Source organism: Cavia porcellus, unplaced genomic scaffold (assembly GCF_034190915.1).
Source record: "Cavia porcellus strain 051 isolate PalLab524CR breed Dunkin Hartley unplaced genomic scaffold, mCavPor4.1 scaffold_29, whole genome shotgun sequence".
In the NCBI taxonomy this organism is placed as follows: Eukaryota; Metazoa; Chordata; class Mammalia; order Rodentia; family Caviidae; genus Cavia; species Cavia porcellus.
This window is the reverse complement of record NW_026947512.1, coordinates 36,850,948-36,873,247: the sequence shown is the minus strand read 5'-3', so window position 1 is coordinate 36,873,247 and position 22,300 is coordinate 36,850,948. Positions and strand designations below refer to the sequence as shown.

Here is a 22,300-nt window from a genome sequence, read left to right as displayed (position 1 = left end):
CAACCAACTGGAAAATTCATGATTTATAGGATATAGGTTAGAGAACATGGATGGATTTTTTCTTAGTAATAGGGAATAATTAACCCTAGACTGTACACTGTTTTGTTCCCATCTAAAAAATTTTAAAAGCAAATCTTAAAACTACTAAAGGATCAAATTGTTTTCAAATAATTTAATGGTGTCCCTGAAAAAGTTCAGGAATGCAAAGACTTTATCTGCCATATCTGCAGCCCTAATCTAAGGTTCTCATGTTACTTGAAAGCAGGCTGTGATAGGTTAAGGACATATGCTATAAATACTGAAGCAACTACTAGTAAGATATTAATTAGCAAACAAGGGGGATAAAATAATAAAAATCATTCAAAACAAGGCAGAAAAATAGAAGAAGAAAACAAAGGACAGATAAGATAAATAGAAAATGATTTCATGCATTGAAAATTTCACCTCTAGACATCAATCAGTAGGAATGATTTAAACTCAAGCATATCTTTATTAACTACAAATAGACAAAAGTAAAATGCAGAAATTGTTAGATTAGATGAAAGAAGTAAGACTCAATTGTATGGTGACTACTAGGAATACACTTTATATGTAACACACAAATAGGTTTAAAAAGAGAGGATAAAAAATAATATACCAATCATATTATCAAATGGGGAGCTAAAGTCGCTGTGTTCATAATATCAAAGTACAGTTCAGAATAAAGAATCTTGCCAGGGAAAATGAAGGCAACTTCATAATAATAAAAGTGGGAGTTAATCAAAACAACCTTACCTGAACTGCTCTTCATATTATCATACAACTTCAAAATTCATGAAGCACAAACGATAAGGTGACACAGACAAATACAGAATAGTAAGCCATATTTTAATATTGCTGCCAATAATGGATCACAAGTAGGCAGAAATCAGTAAAGATGTGGAAGATTTGAACATATTAGCTTGACCTAACTGACATTTATAGAACAGCATTCTTTTCAAATGTTCCATAAGGGGAGTATTTATAGATCATTTAATCCTTATTAGGTGAGTGGCCTCATTATTTCCATTTACAAGAGAATAAAATCAGGCACGATGAAGTTAGATCTCTGGGCTTGAAGCCCAGGCCATCTATCTGATCAGAACTCTTAATCTCTAGGCTCTGTGACCTGGCCTCTCTCGAACACCTGGAATAGCTCAGGTCTCCGTGACTTAGAATGAAATCCTTCTTAAATAAACAAAGGCATGGACTACTTAAATAGCATTCTCTACATACTGTTTGGAGAGGAAATATGTGCGTTTTCTCCTCTCTTCTTCCCACTCAACTCAAATGCCTTGTCTGCTTCCTTTTAGTGACATGACTTATAGGCATCATAAAGTCTGGTCCCGCAACCCCTGGATCTGAAAGAGGAGACAGTTGCAGACTATAAAACGTTCAGGGGAGCTGCCTCTTCCTTCGGCTCTATGCCTGTTGGATGTGTGGTCTAATACACATTTAAACACAGCTCAAGCTGTCTGTTTGTCCCCATGCGCGTGCTTGCATCCAGACGGTAGCTCCTTTTCCGGGAAGGAAATATATGCCGCTGTTAGAAATGAAGTCTTTAGCTGGTGGTTGACTTTCTTTGCTTACCCTCTCACATGTGCCATTAGTACTAGAATGTATATAATAATCTCGACACGGAAAAACATTGTAATGTTTTCTAGGGTGAGGTTTCCTTATTCACGGGAGAGAAAATACCATAGCGGGGAACACTTTTGTGATGGAATTTTCAGGGAGACTGATTTGTGGTTGTTCCACGGGAGGACGTGTGAAATGAGGGTATTATTCCGCCTCCCCACACCTTCTGGAGGGTTCAAACTACACAGTAAACGCAAATCTCGATAATGAAATTTAAAAATATCAGATTTCTCTTAAGATAAATTCAATGTCTGGTTCTTCTTTTTACACCATCCACCCCCTCAACATTTCCATCGTGTATCGACATCCAGCTTCCTTCTCTAGGCATCGTGTGTGCGCGCGTGTGTGGGTGTGCGTGAGCGTGCGTGAGTGTGTGTGTGTGTGTGTGTGCGCGCGTGTGTGTGTGTGTGTGTGTGTGTGTGTGTGTGTGTGTTCTGGGGGGAGGTGAATCTAGGCCTTTTTCTTTTCTATGGCAGAATGGGCTTGCACATGCGATCCTCCTGCCTCAGCCTCCCAGAGTGACAGGATTACCAGGAGCGCACCTCCACGGCTGGCTGGTGACCGCAGATCTTGCTGGACTCCCGCACCCACCTTTCTTCTTCCTGAGGCTCCAGCTCCTCCCGCTCCTCCCTCTGCCCCGCGGTCCCCCAGAAGATCAAAGAGTGCAGAGAAAGGCTGCGGCAGAGAGTTTGAGTTTTCCAGCTCGCCCTTCAGGCTGGGCTGAGCGCTGGGCGGGGGCGCCTGCGTTTCTGGGGGTAATTATGAAAGGAGCGCGCGGACCGAGTTGTGCACGTTAGGAAAGTAGGACTCCTTTGTGCCGCTTGGTGCAGGGTCCCCCAGCCTGGGCCGCTGCCACACATTCTCCAGCCCATTGTTTACTTTGCAGGGGGCTCGCGGGATGGGGAGGGCGGCGCGAGCAGACCTCCCTCCGCCCTCCGCGCTCTCTCTCGGGGTACCGAAGGGACCCCAGAACCCGCAGAGGGGAAGGGGGCGGAGGGCGGGAGGAGGAGGGGGCGGCGGCCGGCCAATCAGGGCGCGAGGCCGGGCCGGGCTCCCCGCGAGCGCCAGCGAGCGCCGCAGCGCAAAGTCGGGAGCTGCGGCCGGTGCGAGCAGCGGCTGCAGCCTGGGCCGGCCCCGGGGCATGGACCGGGCTCGCGCTCTGCGCCCCACGCCGCGCCCACCCGGAGGAAGCCGCGCCCGCCCCACAGCGGCCGGAGGGAGACCGGCTCGGAGCTCCTAACTGATTCTCAGCCGCAGACTTTTCTCTGCTTGAGAGGCTGCAAGCGTCTGCTGAGTAACTTGGAGAGGGGAGCCTCTGTCTGTTGAGGAGGAGGATTCTGCACAGTGCTTAGGCGCTCGGGGGGAAAGCAAAAAGCAAAAAAATGATTTCCTGGGACGTTGCCCACACAGTATTCGTGTTTGCTTTTCTTTATTCTTCCCTAGCTCAAGATGGGAGCCCCCAGTCGGAGTTCAGGGCTGAGCAAATTCCCGAGGGGGCGTCCACCTTGGCTTTTGTGTTTGATGTGACTGGCTCCATGTATGATGATTTGGTTCAGGTTATTGAAGGGGCTTCCAAAATTTTGGAGACGTCTTTGAAAAGACCTAAGAGACCTCTTTACAACTTTGCTTTGGTGCCTTTCCACGATCCAGGTAAGAGAAACATTTATTCTTTGTGCGCTCTATGTTTCATGATGGTAGCATTTTTTTGGCTATGAAATTGTTTTACGGCCAGAAAGTTTCAAAGCCATTTTTAAAAAAATGTGCCTCTGAAGACACTTGTAACAAAACACTGCCTGCAGGCTTCTGGGTTTGGTCTCTGATCCATACCTTCTCGGATAGCTGCATATCTCGGCCACAGGCCATAGAGTAGGTATTTAGGAAACTCAAACAGTGATGCCCAAACCTGAAAATTTGGACTTGGGAACACCAGAACCCAGAGTCTTCAGCAACAACATCAAAATCAGAGTTAATTGGCTTGTATTTTAGCACTAAAGAATGTTTCATTGCCAAGGCAGACTTTGGCTGTGGGTGTTCTGCCGCAGTGCTAATTGGATGTGCAGAGTAAATTCAGGTTGAAAGCACACTGTGAGGATAACTCTCGCGCAAAGGGGAAAAACTTTGTGTGATGCAGGAGGAAGCCTGCAAGTAGTAACGGAAGAAATGAAAACAATAAAAGAGGAGAATCTATTCATTTCTTCACCAATTCTATTCATCTTTGCAACAAGTCATCATTAGTTAGATTCACGGATGGTTATGCCTATGTCTCATGCAGAGAAATGCATGTGAGTTGCTATGTCTGTGTTCTTTAAAGATAGTTGAAGTAAATAATAATTTTATGTTGTGCCCTGAAGCTATGGATTTCAGCTGCTGCACTGTAATATGATCCTGTTTACTTTTTCAGCTTCTCTGTAAAGTAGCACCTCACCATGAGGCTCAAAGGGACCCTCATTGTCATCGCTGAGGGTAGCATTACAGGGGAAGCCCTGGGGCTTGTATATAAAGTCCACCTGAGTTTCATTAGCACAAATTGCTGCCCAGTTGAAGAAATACAGCAGTGATTTCTTAAAAGTCCTCCCCCTGTTCTCCCACATTTTTCCTTCTTTTGAAATTCTCTCTTCACTACAAGAGTTTGACACAACCTCTTCACCACAAGAATGTGATGTTGAGAATCTCACATTCTTTTCTTGTCCATTTGGCAAGCATACATGAGTTCAAATTATTGCTAAGTTTTAAATGTGGTGGGTTTCAGCTGTTTAAAAAGATGGTACTGGCAGACATTTAGAGGGAAATAGAAATTTTTGTCATTTTCATGTTCTTCAAATAATGAAAATAATAGCCTCTCCTACTTTTCAGGAATTTACATGTGTATTACTAATATTTCCACATTGATTAAACATGAAGTATCCTTTATATATCAATAAAGAATTGGTTAGTTATCTCCTGTATTTGCTGTTTTAGTAAAACTGTATTTGCTGTTTTAGTAAGTTTGTTTGATTCTTTATAAAATGTCAAGATGCCCATTGTGTTGTAGTTTAAGGCTTTTGTTATTTTGGGAGAACTAAATATATTTCTTCTATAGGGATGCATTTGAAGTTGGCTAAAATGTAAAGTAAAAATAATTCTCTGTAACACCACAGTTTACTTTTTTCTAAAAATTCTTTTATGAAAATATGTTGCTAGAAACAGAATATAAAATTTGACTTAAGTAACAAATTGAAACTGGGATATCATGATTTTTGAAGTGTTATGAAGAATTAGTCTAATGAATTGTACTGTGGAGTGCCGTCTTCCAGTTGTTATCAAATGGAGATGTTTGCACATGCAGCCATCAACTTTCCTATGGGTTAGCAGTCATGTTCAAAGGGGCGAAACAGCATGCTAATAAGAGTTGGCTAATAAACTAAAGGTATTTGAATTAAATTATATGAGAAACTCATTAACTCATACTGGTTTATAGTTATAAAATATAATTGTATATAAAATTCAATACATTATTGAATCTATTGATTATTGACTTTGGGAGGAGTGATAAAGATTTTATGTTTCCTAAGTCTGTTTAAACTACTTTTGAAGATAGAGAAATAACAAGTTAAAACATACTATGAGCGTTTAATTTAGCATTCACTTTATAGATTGTTTCATTATCTGTGTGTGATATTTTCTCTTTCTCTCTGAGTGTTTGTGTATGTGTGTAATGATTCTCTGATATTTGATTAGGTGGCAGTGACAGGAAAGGCCTTCTGTGGGGAGTGGCTGTTTTACTGAATGACATTAGCAAAATCAACCTATGTTTTTGAATCTCAGTTTCCTCAATTATAAAATGAGATAACTGTATTTGAACATTTCTAAGGTCATTTCTAATTGTGACATTTTTTGATCCTCCATGTTACATAAGATTGTTTTCCACAATCCCTAACACATCTTTATATGATTGGGTGATAAATTTGACATGGAAAGAAGTAATAGGTAGAATTGAATATTATATCAGTGACATTTATTGTCACATTTAGCTAGATGAAAAAAAAGATAAGTTCTAGAACATACTCCAAATCTTTTGACTGAAATCCTTTAGGTCCCTGCAGATGATTGTTTTCATGCTCTGAATTATCGTTGAGGGCAAGGTGCATGTTTGTGGGAGGGGTTATACTAAAAATACATGGAAAACATAGGACAGAAGGAAAGTTTAATACATGGACAATGAGGTGATAAGACCACTTGGAAAATGCTTGTAAGAAAGTGCATTGGAGATTAGGAAAAGCAAAGCCAGTGTTTTGTTTCTTTTCTTTTGGAGGCAAGATCTCACTAAGTCACTAAGGTTGGCTCAAATGTGCGATTCTTGTGCTCAGCCTTCCAGAGTTCTGGGATTACAGATGTGTGCCAGCTCATGGATGCCAACCTTTTGATGTTAACTGTGATTAAGACAGTTTCCCATTTTCACAGTCACATTTATGTATGAATTTGCAACAATTTTATTGAGATGCAATTCCTTTACTATATAATTCACCCATTTAAAATGTACAATATACATGAAAGGGTTCAACCATCATTATAGTCAATCTTAAAACATTTTGATCACCTCGAGAAGAAATCCAGGACCCTTTTGCTGTCAGTGTCCTATCTGCCTACCGTCCCTGGCCAGTCCTAAGTAGCCACTCCTCTGATTTTCACCTTCATATGAGTACAAGCACATAACATGAGGGCTTTTATACCTACCTTCTTTACTTTTCTTAAGGTTCATTTATGTTGTAACACATTAGTACCTCCCCCACTTATTTACTTACTTATTCAGGTTTTGTGAGACAGAATCCTGCTCTGTGGTTCAGCCTGGCCTTGAACTCCTTGGCCCAGGTTGGACTCGAATTTCTGAGTGCTGGCATGCACGACCAAACCTGGATTTTTACTCCCGTTTATGGCCAAATAATATTCCATTGTACAATGTATCATATTTTCTTTATACATTAGTTCATGATGGGTATTTGGGTGATTTCCCACCTGTTATAAAAATGCTGCTATAAATATTCATGTACAAGTTTCCGTGTGGACATGTTTTCATTGTTTTTGGATGTACACCTGGTGTGGAGCTGCTGGTAACTATGCTTAGTTGTTTGAGGATCTGCCAAGCTGTTGTCCAAAGCAGATGCATTTTTTCACGTTCCTACGAGCATTATATGAATTCCAGTTTCCTCACATCCTCATTAACATGTTAGAATCAAACTGTTGGATTTTTATGTATTAATTTTTCTGTGGTTTTTACAGCACTCAAAACACACTTCTTTTTTCTTTTTTTCTCTTATTTTTCCTTCTCTTTATAGGATAGAGATCAGAGGCAGGAAAAAGAAGAGGGAAGTAAGTTGTAATGAATTATTTTATAGAAAAAAATTCTCTTTCTTTTTTTCTTTCATGATCATGTTTCCACTTTCTTCTCACTGTATCCTCCCATCCTCCTGTTGTGTTTTGTGAATTTTGGGGGATGCAAAAGGAAATAAAAGAGACAGAATGCCTTGAACTCAGGAGGCTTGCATTCTGTTGGAGAAAGACACAGGTGAAAAAACAAACAAACAACAACACACACACACATATGCAACTGGAGTATGCATAGCTTTGGTAGTAATAGTTGTTATGGAGAAAACAAAAAGCAGGAAAAGGTCATGAGGAGTTTGAAGTAGATGGAGATGCTGGAATTCTAAATACGGTAGGTAAGGAAGACCTTCCCCTCAGTAGATTCATATAAACAAAGACCTGCAGGAGGTGAGGGAGAGAACAATGAAGATCTGAGGAAACCCTGTTACAGGCAGGTGGACAGTTAATAAACAGCATCACGGCAGTAGCATGTACAATACAGTGTATTGAGTGCAATACAGTGTATTCTCCTAACAGAGAAGTTAGGAGACAGTCTGGTGGGTCTGATTCAGTCAGGGGCCCGCCCACTATTATGACGTTGGCTTTGACAGTGAGTGAGATGGGGAGCAGGGTGCTGACATGATCTGACTCATCATCCACATATAATATTTCTGTAGTTGGAGGGTAGCCTGCAGTGGAGCAAAGGCAAGACAAGAAAACTACGAATAATTCAGGCAGATGGCAGTGGTACACCTTGAAGGAAGTTGTTGGCTATGGGCCTTTTGAGAAATAATTGGAGTTTTGTGTGTGTATCGAAGAGGAAACCATACAGATTTGAGAAGTCCTGACACACTCTGAGGGTTTGAATTGAGCAAACAGAAGTGTAGCATGACCATTTCCTGAGATGGAGAAGAATAAATGAAAAACAGATTTAAGAATGGGTGAGAAAGGAGGCTTTAATTTATTATGTTGAAGTTTGGGATAACTTTTGATATTCCAATGGATATGGAAGACGACAGTTGGATATATGTAATTACAGTTCAAGGGAAGAGGTATGAATGAGAGACACAGATTTGGAACCCTAAGGTATGAATGTGGAATTGTGTTGAGGACCATCAGAAGAGCTGACACCACACAGGGAGAAGTGTGAGAAGTGGAGAAGAAACAAGGCCTGAGGGCATAGCTCTCTCTCTAGATTGTTGCAGTGTGTAGTGATCAGAGGCAAGAGGATGAATCAGCAGAGGACCCAGAGACATTGAAGCCAGGAGGCAGGAGAGTGAATTAGCCCAGAGAACAAGAGAAGATGAGGTTTTAAGGAAGAAGCATTAATCAGTTAGAAGGAGGGTTAAGAATTAACTAATCAGCGTAGCAGTATGGAAATGGTTGACTCAATAAGGATAGTTTCAGTGAAAAGATAGTAATGAATGCCTGTGTGAAGAGAATACAGGGAATGGGAGAAGAGAAATTGAAAACCTTTGTAACTATATTATTGTGCCCAACTATTGGAATAGTTGCTTTATTTATGTGGCTAAAATTGAATCCAGTTTTGATAAGTTACTCAACCAATATTTTCAAAATGCAAATGTAATGTAGTAGAAAGAACAGCCAACGGGAGTAGAAGATGTCTACTTGCTTTTCCTTGTCCCTGTCACTTAAGCAAATCTTTTAATCTTGCTAGATCACTCTTTCTCTGCTGATAAAGTTGTGCATTGGTAGGTCATGATCAAAGTCTGTGATTTGTCACAGTACTACAAAAGGTAAGTGACTATAAAGAAATTGAATGTAGCAAGGACTTGACTGAGAAAAATGCCAAATATTTGATTTTTTGTGTCTTTGAACAGTTTTATTTAGTAAAACCGGTGAGCCCTCAGTGACTCTGTGGTTCACCAGGATCTGCACAGTTTTAAGAAAATATTCCAGGACTTTTTTTTTCTAAATAAAAATATTCTCAGAATACTTCTGAGCATCAACTAAATTACTTGAAGCCGTAATACACATGCAGATCTTGACAATTTGTACACATTTCTACTAACTAAACTTCAAATTGAAATGATTTCTGTTTCAATTTATATAGGAAACAGCCAAGGAGCTGTTAATTTCTCTTCGACCTAGAATATCCTACAAAAAAACGACTTTAATGAGGAAATGGATTGGACTGTTAGAACCAAGAGAAAATAACTCAAAAGAAATGCACTAAAATTTAAGTGAGATTTTGGTTGCACAATGATAAATTTTGTGTCTTAGGATGATAAAATATTTTAGCTGAACCCTATACCACTGAAGATTTGTAGAGATGCTTTGGTATTTTAAAAACCACTTCCCAAAATATGAAGAGTAGATTTTGGTAAATTAAATAGTTTAAATTTGTTGGGGATATTTCCTGTTTAATAGAGTCCTCTATGGCTCCCACTGAAATGAAAGTATTTTTTGTTTGTTATTTCTGGTTATATTGAAGAACAGTATTGTTTTTGGTAAATCAAATTTGACTTTGCTTATGATTAGCCACTGATTAAACACAAAATAACCATTCTTGATGGCCTTTATAATTAGGTTTACTTTTCTCCTTGAATAGACATCAAGCTCCAGGAGCAAGGATTACTTCATTTATTTTATAGAACTAGAGTACTGGAGACTCTTGGGATATGTTTTGTTACTGACTCGGTGAATGAACTAATGAACGCTGGAGACAAGAACTGATGACTTCTCTTAGTGATTTAATCTTGCCTCTCCTATCTATGAATTTACTTTCTAAATCCCAACAATCAGAAGAAGACTTATAACATGCTAGTTTGCTAATTAAATCTTTTTGGTGATAAATATAGCTTGATGACAGTGTACTTGGTTATAATCCAAGCTTGAATAAAAAAACAGAAATTTAGTACCAGTTCTTGGATAGTCATTGAATGTTTGCATAAACAGGTATATGTTGTCTGAAATGTTTTGGTTGCATGATGGAACCTGATGCGGCCTGATTTTCACTTTTATCTGCACTGATTGAAACAATGTGGCAACAAATAAATTAATTACCATGGAGCACTATTCAAGCAAAGGATCTACATCATAGGTGATTCTCTCAAGTCTACAGAAATTTTTATCCTTAGTTTTGTGTTTTCTGGTAATCCCAGAAGGATTCTCCTTTCCTATGGAGAACAGAAAAAAAATTTTAAGTAGATTCATGTAAGTAGGAGGTAATATCAATAATATCAACTGTCTCTACCTTGATGATATTATTATGGTTAAATAAAACAATATATGTGAAAATCCTTTAAAAGTGCTATAGAATGAGTGTTATTCCTCTAATTTATTTCATATCCCACATTTGTGTGTAAAGACTGAAAGAGGGAGGTCAGTTATCGAGGAAAGTAATACAGAGTTTACATAATAAAATGAAAAATTAAATTTAAAAAATCTGTGTGATGACTTGGCTATTCATCAACCTACAGGCAAAGGATAGTTAAACCATTTGGCTCTAATCAACTGGGTGAGAAGCATATTCTTTGCTATAGTCTTTCCTTTAGTCCCAGACACTGCCTTACATTTGGGAAAACAGAAGGGAATATAAAATCCAAAGATTAACATTATATTCATTCATTCATTCATTCATTCATTCATTCACTCTTTCACTTATTCTCTAGTCAATAACAAATTTCTTACTGTTTATCAGGGGTCGTTCGACTGGCCCTTGATTCAAAGGTAGTGAGTTTTTAATAAATGAAGTCTATGAGGAGGAAGGCAGGAATCAAGCACAGTGCACTTTGGGGTGGAGAGAAGCACAGGGTGCTGCTTGAGCCTAGAGCAGTGTACTTGACCCTGAGTTCAGGAGGGTAGCGCTCACCAAATGTGTTCTGAAAAAACATGGCCTTGTCTGAAACTCTGGAGTAAATCATGAGTAAAAGTAACAATCAAAACATGGAGGAGTTTGGATTTCATCTTGAAGGCTGTGGGAATCTGGAAGAGTTATAAGCAAAGAATGACATGACTGAGTTTTTATTTAGATCTCTATCTGTTGGTGCAATTGGAGCAATGAATCTTGAGAGCTGAGAGATGAAATCTCTCATTTCCTCACCCATTGAGGTCATTTCCTCAATTTAGAGAGGAAATACCAAGGTAATCTGGGCATAAGGAGAAGTGGGTAGCTTTCTGAGCTATTAATATTGTCCAGTTGACTAGATTTTGTCCTAGGAGCATGGGAAATTGAGATTATTACTTAGTCATTAAAAACAAACTTGAGTAGTATGCAACTAAATTCTAACTAGTGTACAAAGTGTTAAATTTATTCTACATGTGAATCTATCAGCAGGATTCCACCATGGCGATGGGCTGTTTATCCTCATAAATATGCAATGATGTCATTATATATTAACATCAAATGATTAACTGTCCCTGTGGTTGTACGTTCAATGGGCACCCTTCTCATAATTTTACCTCATGTGCCTTTCATACAGAGGGAGAAGACACTGGTCAGACTGACACATATATCAGATTCACCAGACAGTTATATTCCTCACTGGCAACTCATGTTTTGGCATACCAATTGTATATGTCATTCTCTGTTGTTTAAAGTACTCTGACAGCATCATATTTAAGTTTTTGAGTTTGCAAGTCTGAGAGCCAGATCCCAGTCATTGATGGTAAATTTATGAAAGTAAATGCTTCCCTGCATGGATCTGTTTGGGTGGCCTGTCTGTCTCCAGGTATCTGTCCTCGGCATTTCCAAATGTCATTGTTAGTTGAATAGTGCCAAGTAGCTGTTCTGTCCACTTGAAACTTATATAGATGGCAGTTGAAACCACTGGAATAAATGAGCTCATCCAAGGAGAGCGAGTAGACTGAGAAAAGAGACAGGATAAAACTATGGCGAATGTAAACATTTTAGAGACAAAAGAAAGGAAGATTGCAAAGGGTTTTGGAAAGGGGAATGTAGGAAAACAGGAATGAGCAGTGTTTGGAAATCTAAAATGTTATTGTTTTAAGTAAGTTGTCATTATAAGATTTATTGCCATTTATAGAATTACTGAAAATAAAGGCTAAACATTGTTAAGATAACAAACAAATAAAGAAAAACCCCAGCTTCATTGGAATGTAAAGCCAGAAGGTTGAACAATGGATAAAACAATTGCCTCTGTGAATTTAGTATGCTTCTTTCATGAAACATAACATAAGAGGTGAAAGCAACTTGGGTTGGAAGTCTGACTCCACTAGTTATTTGCTGTCTTATTTTAGCTTCTTTGTGTTTTAGTCTCAGTAAACTGTGGATAATATCATTTACCTTCTAAGGTTGCTATGAGGGTTAGCTATAATAATGGACATCCAAGACCTAGCACAATCCCTTGTACTTGGTGTATTCTCCATAAATACACACAGTGGGATTTAGAATTGAGAAGGACAAAAACTTTTAAGGTGGGAAGAAGGAGAGAGTGTTTAATTACTGTTAGAAAAGAGTCAGTGAAGTGAAAAGATTTGAAAATGCCAAAAAGTGACAAAGTTATTCATGGAGCCAAGACTCAGGAGAAGCAGTAAGTGATGGGATGTAAAAGAAAATTGGTTGTTGGTAGGAGAAAACCTTTGGTTCAGTATCAAAGGAGAGAAGCACATCATGGACAGGCATGGTCATAGACAGGAGGTGGGGGGATGCAAGATGTGACTTCCTGTCTGGTAGTCTTTCCCAGTAGAAAGGAAGGTTAATGGATAAAAGCAGAGTTTTGGAGAAAGAGGCCGTCTATGGAATATGTAGAAGGTTTCCCAGAACAAGTGGTTTAGAAGATGGATTCGTAAGGCCTAAAAACAGTCTAACTAATTTTCTCCAGAAGCCCTTGGCAACCTGGGTCTTACTGCTGAGGTTGACCACAAGCTTGATCCAGAGCTGGGATTTTGTTGAGCCAGAGTGATTTAGGAAATAGGATATGGTTTAGATGGATTTTACTAGGAGTGGCAGATCCCATGTCAAATCTGGATGGATTATGTTGACAAGAAATAGAACTTTTGCATATGAAGGACAATATGCCAAGGAAATTGAGATTATTGCTTAGAATGGCTAAAGTGATTGATCATAAAATATTTGGGTAGAAAAGAAGTTGAATAAAAATGAAAAGGTGAGTTTGAGATCAAGGAATTGAAGCTTCAGAGCTGAACATGAATGTTTAATCAGATAATAAGAGTCTGGGTTAGCCAGGATGACAGTGAAGCTGGCATCAAATTTTCATTTCAATAAAAATTAAGATGGAGAGAAGGTACAGAGGCAAAGTAAATAGAGGGAAGATGACTTTCCATGGTGAATACAATCATTATGTCCTGCAAACATATACAGTATTAATTAGAGAATAAGAATTATTGAAAATAGGAGATAGTTAATGATGAAGAAGGTTAGAGGGTGTCAGTGGTGGCATGTGCCTTGGTATGACAGTTGTTTTCTCTTAAGGTAGAGAAATGGTGGGCACGTGCTGGGTGGGTAACATGCTGGTTTTCTTTATGACCCTGTCTATCTTGATCCCTTTTGGGTACCTATCTGGGAGGATGGAGACTGAAGAGACCTCACTGAGGAGGGCTGCAGGGAGGGTGGGGCCATCAACACAAAATCGTGTTTCAGTTAGTGTGAGGCTGAGGGAGGATTCCTGGAGGAAGATAGTTTGACAGCTCACAGAATTTATGAGGGCATTGGAGGTGAAAGAGGAGGTCAGGAGAGAGGAAACAGAGGGTGAGAGTAAGGAGATGACTGATTTGTGTGAGTGGGATCTACTGGTTGCAAAGTTCTGTCTGAGGCTCAACTACCAGTTCAGATCCTGCGGGAGTTGGAACCTTCAACTCTGAGGGTGACTTTCCTGGAAGAGACCATGACAAAACACCTCATCCCTAGTGTTCTACTGGCCCAGGTTTAGTAGCACAGGTTGTTTTTTTTTTTTTTTTTACAGTGTAGGTTTTTAATTTCATTATTCGTTTGAGTGACCACTATGAAACAGTTATTGAACTGGGTACATTGTATGCTTTATTTTCTTTTAGTTTTACAAAAATTCCTGAATGTTAGATCCTTACTTTTCATTATGAGGATTACATTACATGAACTTCTAAAATGTACAATATTTCTGAAAAGAAGTAGCTTTACACAAAGCTATCATTATTTTGTTTAGATAAAAATGTGAGCCTGGAGCTTGTGGGGTATGCACAGGAAGGGAGGGCAAAAGGATCATTGTTTGCTGGGGCTGCGGCAATAGAGAAACACAAACTGCGCACCTTAAAACAACAGAAATCTGTTGTATTCTTGGTGGCTGAAAGTCCAAAGTCAAGGTTTGGCGGGGTTCCCTTCTGAAGTCTATGTGAGACAGTCTGTTCCGAGCTTTCCCCTGCTTCCTGTGGCTTGCTGGCACTCTCCACTCTTCTTAGCTTGCAGATGGATCACGCCAGTCTCTGCCTGCATCTCCACATGGCATCCTCTATGCGCTGGGTCACATTTCTCTTTTTTGTGGAGACACTACTTATGCTGGATTAGCAGCCCACCATACTCTAGTATGACCTCATTTTAACTAATTACATCTGCAGTGACCCTATTTCCAAATAAGGCCACATTCTGAGGTGCCAGAGGATAGGATTTCAACATAGGAATTTCTGGAGGATTCAATTAAACTTATAGTAGATTGCTCAGCAATTAGCTTTAAAAAAGTCTAAACTCTTTAAATCTTTCACTGAGAAACTCAATTTGTTCCATAAATTTCTGATAAAAGTGTTTGCATCTGGGAGTTGCATGGACTCTAAGCCTTGATCCCTTTTTGGGTAGGAACAGTGATTTCAGTTCCCAGAATTAATCATATTTGCAGCGCAACTAAGGTCTTTGAAATAACTTTATAAGAGAAATCTTTATGATTTTTTCAAAGAATGATATTTAATAAAACTCTACCTTATTTTTTGAGATATTTAATTTTGAATTTTGTTGAGACATTAACTTTTGCAATGTGACATTACATTGTAGTTAAGAATTCTGGGAATGATGTAGCAGTTCCAAAATATTTTGACTTTGTGTAACCTCAGGTTTCTTTCTTAGATACTTCAAACACACTAATTGGACTCATTTTTCTGTTAGCACCACATCTCTGAGAATTTTCCTTTAAGCACTGTTTTACAGCAGGTGGGAAGAAATCCCTGAAGCTCCCAGGCTGGAAAGCACACTGCCACTGAGAATGCTGCAGGGCAACAATTAGCTGCTCTCACCAGGCTGTGACAAGAGGGGCTGACTAATGAGACTCCTGTGTGATGGGTGCTGGGGGTGTAGATAGATAGGTGACATGCAGAGAGAGAGAGAGAGAGAGAGAGAGAGAGAGAGAGAGAGAGAGAGAAGAGAGAGAGAGACAGAGAGACAGAGAGACAGAGAGACAGAGAGACAGAGAGAAAGAGAGAGAGAGAGAGTCAGAGAGAGACAGAGACAGAGAGAGAGAAGAGAGGCAGACTTTTTTTTAACCAAGTAGGTTAAGAAAATACATTATTTCATTAAGCACCAGAAAACACATTCTAAAATGAAGTGGTACTATCTGAATTAAAAATGAAATTTAGTTTGCTTACTGTTTATCTTGTTATTTCACTTCAAAGCCCTTCGCAGAAGTACACAGAAAGCCTCATTTCTATTGTTTTCATATTCCCAAGAGGATCCTGGTACTTAAGTGTTCCTTCTCACCAGTCCCTTGATCAGATCCTCGCATTTGAAGTGTTGTCCCTAGACACACCCTTAAAGTGGAATGTCCCCTGTGTGCAGGACATGGTCTCCTTTATCATCAAAAGACTTCCTTCAATTTCACCTCTCCTAAGAAATTTTTCTGGAATATTGGGAAAGTGTCATTATTTTCATTAGTGAGTCTCTTATTGTAGTCATTACCCTTGTGTTTTTAATAACCTCATTCTTTTTTATGCCTTCTACTTTATAATGAAAATTAAGTGAGTTTGATTTACCAAATTTTATTTTGTCATGATAAATCAAATCCACTATTAAATTTGATAACATTAGACTGGCATAAAATTTGACTCAATGATTTATTAGTACATTATTAACTTTCCAAAACTTTAGTTTTCTATATTAAGAGAGCAGTAATCATATTTCCTTTATAGAGGTTTTGTAGGATTAGAAGAGAAAATTCCTGTAAGATATTTAGTGAAAAATAAGACTCAAGAGTATGTTACAAAGGAAATATTTGACTCTAACTGAGCAGGATACTTGACCTTTAGAGCTTTGATTTCTAAATGTGCAAAATAAGGATATGTGAAATAACAAATGGTTTGCTGATAAATGTTAAATCACTGGTCTCTTTGTCGCACTTGCCAATTTCCATTGTGTAAATACTACTCCATGCCAATTTCAAACCACCAGTTTCACTCCACTGGATGTGGAGAATACTGTGCACAATCATCTCTCAACCCACTACTTAGATTCCTTCCACAAAAGGGAATAATCAGGTTTAAATGAGACTCGCGAAAGCCTTGGTAAAATAGGCATCCACTTAATGTAACTAGTTTTGCTTGGAAAGGCCTTTAACTGGGTAGAATTAGTAAGGGAAGAATTAGCTCTCTGATGGAGAAAGCAGATTGTTTTCTTGTCTATGATGTGTCGCCTCCTCCTTCCCTAACTCCTCTAGCTCAGGCCACAATCTCTGGTCTCCCTGTTCTCACCAGAGCTGCCAGAAGAGTCCTGTGAAACTGAGAGGCAGATTCACAGGTCTCCTTTCTGAGGTCCTTATTCATTTCACTTTTAGCACAATAGCCTCTATTGTTTCTTACTTGCCAGACACATACTTTCTCCAGAGCTGCTGCCCTCCTTGTTCCCTGTCTTTCTGGACCCCTGCATGGTTTTCTGTCATCATTTTATATGGTTCTTGGCTCAAGATCACCTCTTGAGAGAAGCCTTCCCTGAATCTAAGATAGTTTCCCACATGACTGCCCTGTTAACTTGCTCTGGTAGTGTTGTCATTATCGTTGGGTATAACAGCATCGTTTAACATTACAGACGATGTCAATTTATATGTTTAAATTTTACCTGTTCCACTGAAATCCTAGGAGGGCAAAATTTTAGTTTCATGACTATATTCCTCAGAGCCCCCTATAGAAGATTTCTCAGTATACAATCCTCAGTAAAGTTATTTAATGAAGATGAATTTTTAGAAATGCCATATTTACTTGAGAAAAATTTCTAGTTGTGTGTTTTATATATGCCTTATAAGATCAAAGTTTCTATGTTTTGCAAGTATTTTATTAGTTGTCCAATTTTTCTATTAATTTTAAAATAAGATATTAAAAATTTCTCATTATAATTTTGATTTTGTCAATTTCCCCTGACCACTAGTCAATTTTTATGTGCCATGACATGTTGGTAGGTATATACTGATTCAGTTGCTTTATCTTCCTAGTGGGTTGTTTAGTGTTACCTGCATGACCACATGTATCTGTAATATTTTTGGCTTTTATTTTGCATGGTGTTAAGGCCGTTCAAATTTGGTTGGTATTTCTGATAACCTTTTCTCTTTCTTTATTTTCTAGCTTTTTACTAGCCAATTTTAATCCAGTTACTTTTGTTGCAAGTATTTATGTATTTGAGTTAGAGCTGTTTTCTTAGATGATTTCTCAGAATGGCATTACCATGTATTTAAAGGAAAATAATCATAATTTTACAGAAGTACTTCCTGGCAATAGAAAAAATGGAAACATTTTCCATGAGGCTAGCATAACTTTGGAACCAGGTATCTGGTAAGTATATTACAAGAAAAAAAATGTAGGTCAACTTCCTTTATAAACCCAAATTCAGAAACCCCAATGAAAGTTAATAAACCAATCTGGCAATATACAAAAAGGAGCATATGTAATGATGAAGTTTTTTTAAATCTCAAGAATAAGAAGATAAATTTAATACTGGAAAATAGACATTTGTTTTAATGTCTTTGTTGTGGTCTGATATCTGCAACTCATCACTACTATTTTATGATTTTGTTAGTTAAAATACTTTCACTTAGAGGCTGGGGATTTAGCTCAGTGGCATAAGCGCCTTCCTTGCAAGTATGCGGTCGTGAGTTCGATACCCGGTAGCGATAAAAAAATGAAAAAGTTTTTGCTTATATTATCACATATAATAAATCAAATAAGATACAACCTGTTGGGACTTCAAAACAAGATGATATTAAATCATCATTAGCTATTATGATGTCTTGTTTTCTCCAAAATAGCAAGTGATTCCCTAATGTTTATTCTTTCTGAAATTCTGTATAACTTGTACCCTTTTTCTGTTTTTTTTTCTTTTTCTCCTTAAATAAAATTAAAAAAAAAACAAAAATGATTAAAAAAAACCTTTCACTTAGGTGCCATGGCCAGTGGATTGGGATTGTGAATAAGGAATATTATTAAGTATTAAAACTAATAAAAAACTTAAAATGATATTGAATGTATTGAATATAGTCATTAACAGCATTAAGTTTTTTTCATAATAAAGAAAAAATTACAAATGAATCATAATTGATGTTCAGAACAGATAAATCTTTTCATTAGTGCTATGAAGTCATGAATAAAGCCCTGCTTAGAGGGCTAACCCCCTCTTATCAGTGGGGTTAGGACATAGACTTCAAGTGAGGAAACCTGAATTGAAATGGTCAGAGCAGTGTGCTTCTTGTGTGTAGTAGTATAGACAGTCCAGAAAACAAGTCCAAACACTCAGCAAGTACAAGAATTAAGAAATTTAGTCTGAGAGCCAACCATCTCAGTAGATAGATAGTATCCAGACAGCTGACTACAGTCCAAAGACTCTGCAGGTAGTGCCCAGGGAAGCACAGTGAGAGAGAAGTGGAGAGGACTTCTAGAGGCGTGGAGACCCTGAGGTCATGAGTGGGCTTGTAGGGAATACAGGAAACATTCTCTAAAATGAAAGAATAGACTCAGGGAGTGGAGGCAATCTCAGGGTCTGACAGTAATTCACTTATTCTTTCATGCATTTATTTATTCCTTGTTTGACTGTCTGCTCTTTGTCTTGTATTTAGGATAGAGAATGCAACAATTAATGAAACAGACAAGATTCTGTGCTTGACAGAGCTTACAATATGTGGACGGAATGCTTAAGAAAAGAGGAACTACTAATACCACTACTGCTGATACAGTGCTGGAGGATGTGGGAAATCTAGGTTAGGGAAATAATAGTGCTTATTGAACAGCAATTTCATCTCAGGTATTCTTTGTACTTTACATGTGTTAATGGATTTGGTATTTATGACAACTGTACAAAGTAAATATTCTCTTTGAGAAAATGGAGGCCCAGAAAGGTGAAGTTTTACTGACTAGAATCTTGTATCTAGTAAAGGCTAGGCCAAAGATCTGAAGCCAGCTTATTTCTAGATCTAATCTTGTAATTGTTGCACTATCCCTCTTCTTCGTCTGTTAATTTCTCCAGTTTTCAGTGGAAAGTAGATTTGGTGCTAGGATAAAAAGCTAGGAAAATTTTCCCCAAGCAGGAGGCTTATTCAAACCTGGGTGAAGAAGCAGATGTATAATCAGAGGGAAAAGTGATTGGCAGGAGTTGGGGTGTTCAAAATTCAGAGGTGGGAAAAAGATGGTGAAATGGGAGGACATTCAGACACTCCAGGGAGGTGTGGTAGGACTGTGGGAAGCTTTCACGGACTAACGTAGATGTGGGAAAAGTAGTTAGACTCGAGCTGATTAATAGTCAAACATCTCTCTCCTTCCTCCAGGTCTCAGTTTCCTGTTCACATTCCTCTTTAGTTTTTATGTGTCTCCACATCAAACCTCCTCCTTGTGGATGGACTGCCAGCATGTGGTGTTACACTGGTGTTCTGAGTGGGTCCTTCACTTCCCTTTTCACTGTCGCCTGTTTACTGTCACTTACATTGCCTGTTAATTTCTCTATCAAAGGGTAAGAGAGTTAAAGCACATGAAACATGGCTAAAATGACAGTTGTACTTTATTTAGAATAGCAAGCCATTTTATGGGATGGGAGGTAGATACAACATAAAAGGCAATGCTATGAAAGGGAATTCATGATTAAAAGACAACTGTCTAGACAGGTAAATCATTTTGGAAGTATTAGGATATTTTGAAACGAAACAGGCTTTTGGATTCATTTAGCCACTTTTTATAACTGTAATTTTAAGTTAATGTTTTTAACTTCAGTAGTAGTCATATATGTAACTACTTTCAAAATGAATGCTAAATTTAGTTGTGCCATGAGAGAAAGAGTGGTGCTTAATACGATGCCGTGTCTCAAATTGGTATTGACTGTGTACTAAGGAGAACTCCTGCCACCGTAATTAAACAGGCTTGCAGCTTTCATTCCAGCGTTACCATTTGTAGGGAACAAGGATAGTTTCTGTGTACAATAATTGCTTGATTTTAACTTTGGTGTAAAAAAAGAAGTGAAGTGTATTTTAGAAGATTGTTCTCCTTTGTTTCTAGGAGAAGACGTGAACTCCACCCTTCATTTCTATTCTGTTTGAAAAAGAATAAGTGAATTATTATTTCAAAAGGGGCTGCTTCAATGCATTTTAAGAACTTCTTGTTCTTTTTCTGGCTATAAACTGTCATCATTTGTTTCACTGAAGTTATAGTTTCAGCAAGAAAAGATTCGCAGAGGTCATGTGGTACTTTCATTTATAGATACCAGAGAGTGTATTTGAAGGCTTGTGCTCTGGATACTTGTCTTCAGTGCTCATACTTTGACATTGCTACAGTGAAAGTGAATGAAATTTATTTTTGTGATAGTTTAATCCTAATATGAGGTCTGATAATCAAGATTCTTAATAAATGAGAGAAGTAGGAAATCCAGAGGTAACCATCAAAAGATCAATCAGAGGAGAAGGAAATTTTATTCTTCTTAGATTGGGCAGATTGGCTAACAAGACAGGATAGATGGAGTTCATCAACAATGACCAGATGATGACAAATGTAATTTTTAAATTCATTTTAACATTTACCTTGCTAATAAAGATACCAACAATATCTTAAAATGAAAGAAATGCCTTACAGGAACCTAAATTGAAGACTCTTAATGCAGAAGAGCTTTAGCTGTTGGTTAAAATTATCTTTTAGGTTTTTAATACTGAAGATGTCTATACAAAACCTTTAGGCTTGAAAAACAATTTTTTTTTCTGTTATTTTCCATCTCTGCATCTTTCCCAAATCATAGAAGTTAGTCTTTTATTTAGACTGTCAGCCATCAGAGGCCAAAAGGTGAAGGAACAGGGAGGGATGTGAAAAGACTAGAGGAGATCCTGTCCTCTGGGTGAAGAGAAAAGTACAGCATTGATGCCGGGGGTGCACAGGCCCTCAAACTCAGGAATGCTGGTAACCTGCTCAAACCTGGAGAGATTCCGTTTTCTGCAGTAAAATGAGAGGGAGCGCGATCCCAGATATGGATACAAAGGCTGCACAGCAGCGGTAGAAGACACTTGAGAACCAGTGCTGGGCTGCAGAAACAGACTGACAACCACGTATGCTGGTGAACTGAGGCCCCTTGGGAAATTCCAAGGTGAAGTTTGGGGTCCGTTACAGGGAAACAATGGCAGATTCCCAAAGTGAGGATTTAGTTGCTGGAAGGATCCTCTTGAGAGGGGATCAAAATAAACTGGCTAAAAGAGATACGTAACAGATCTTATCTAAAATGATATCCTTTGCTACAGTTTCTTCTCTTTGCTGAGAGCTGGCTATACTATTAAAGAAACTTCACAATATAGCTTCTTAAAATTCCTACTATGAATAAGGAGCAATGGCACATGTTAAGTTGGCTCTCTCTCATATTATCTCAAATGAGAAGGAAAAGAAAGAAACATAATTATTAAAAATAAATACTCTGTCAAGGGCTCATTGCATCATCTCATTTAAGTCTCATGATTTTGGCATGAGATAAGGAAAGGCCCTGAGAGATTATATGAAGTCACTCACATTTTCATTTTGTTGCTTTATTACTCATTCTCTGTCTTATGTAGTACAATTATAACATTTTTACTTTGTAATTCAAAGTTCAAATTAACGAACAGTCTCACCTAATATGAAGGCTGTCAATATAAAACTGATTGTGTAATTCATTTATTCAGATTGGAAAGACAACATTATTTCTAGGCCCCAGAAACTGGAAGGTAATCTTATGAAAAAAGTTCTGGGATCCAGTAGGACGTAAGTCTCCATCTCTTATGGCAAAGAACCCAGTATCTTGAATGGAGAACAAATGTCTATACTTTAAAAAATGTTTACAGTGTTCTTAGCCAGTTTCTTAACTTTTTATCAGTACCAGGGATCGAACTCACGACCGCCTGCTTGCAAGGCAGGTGCTTATGCCGCTGAG

General features: G+C 38.3%; 1 protein-coding gene across 7 annotated transcripts in view; it reads left to right on the top strand.

The window, feature by feature from the left end:
• The first annotated feature begins 2,774 nt into the window (after nucleotides 1–2,774).
• Nucleotides 2,775–22,300, top strand: part of Hmcn1 (hemicentin 1) — a 398,189-nt gene continuing 378,663 nt past the window's right edge. For 4 of the 7 annotated variants that reach the window (XM_063240159.1, XM_063240157.1, XM_063240158.1 and 1 more), the window contains exon 1: nucleotides 2,785–3,306. In XM_063240159.1, coding sequence (XP_063096229.1) covers nucleotides 3,039–3,306 — 268 coding nt within the window. In that variant the 5' untranslated portion in view covers nucleotides 2,785–3,038. Of the gene's footprint in view, nucleotides 3,307–22,300 lie in introns of all 7 variants that reach the window. The other 3 variants (XM_063240163.1, XM_063240162.1, XM_063240160.1) reach the window with 3 other exon arrangements.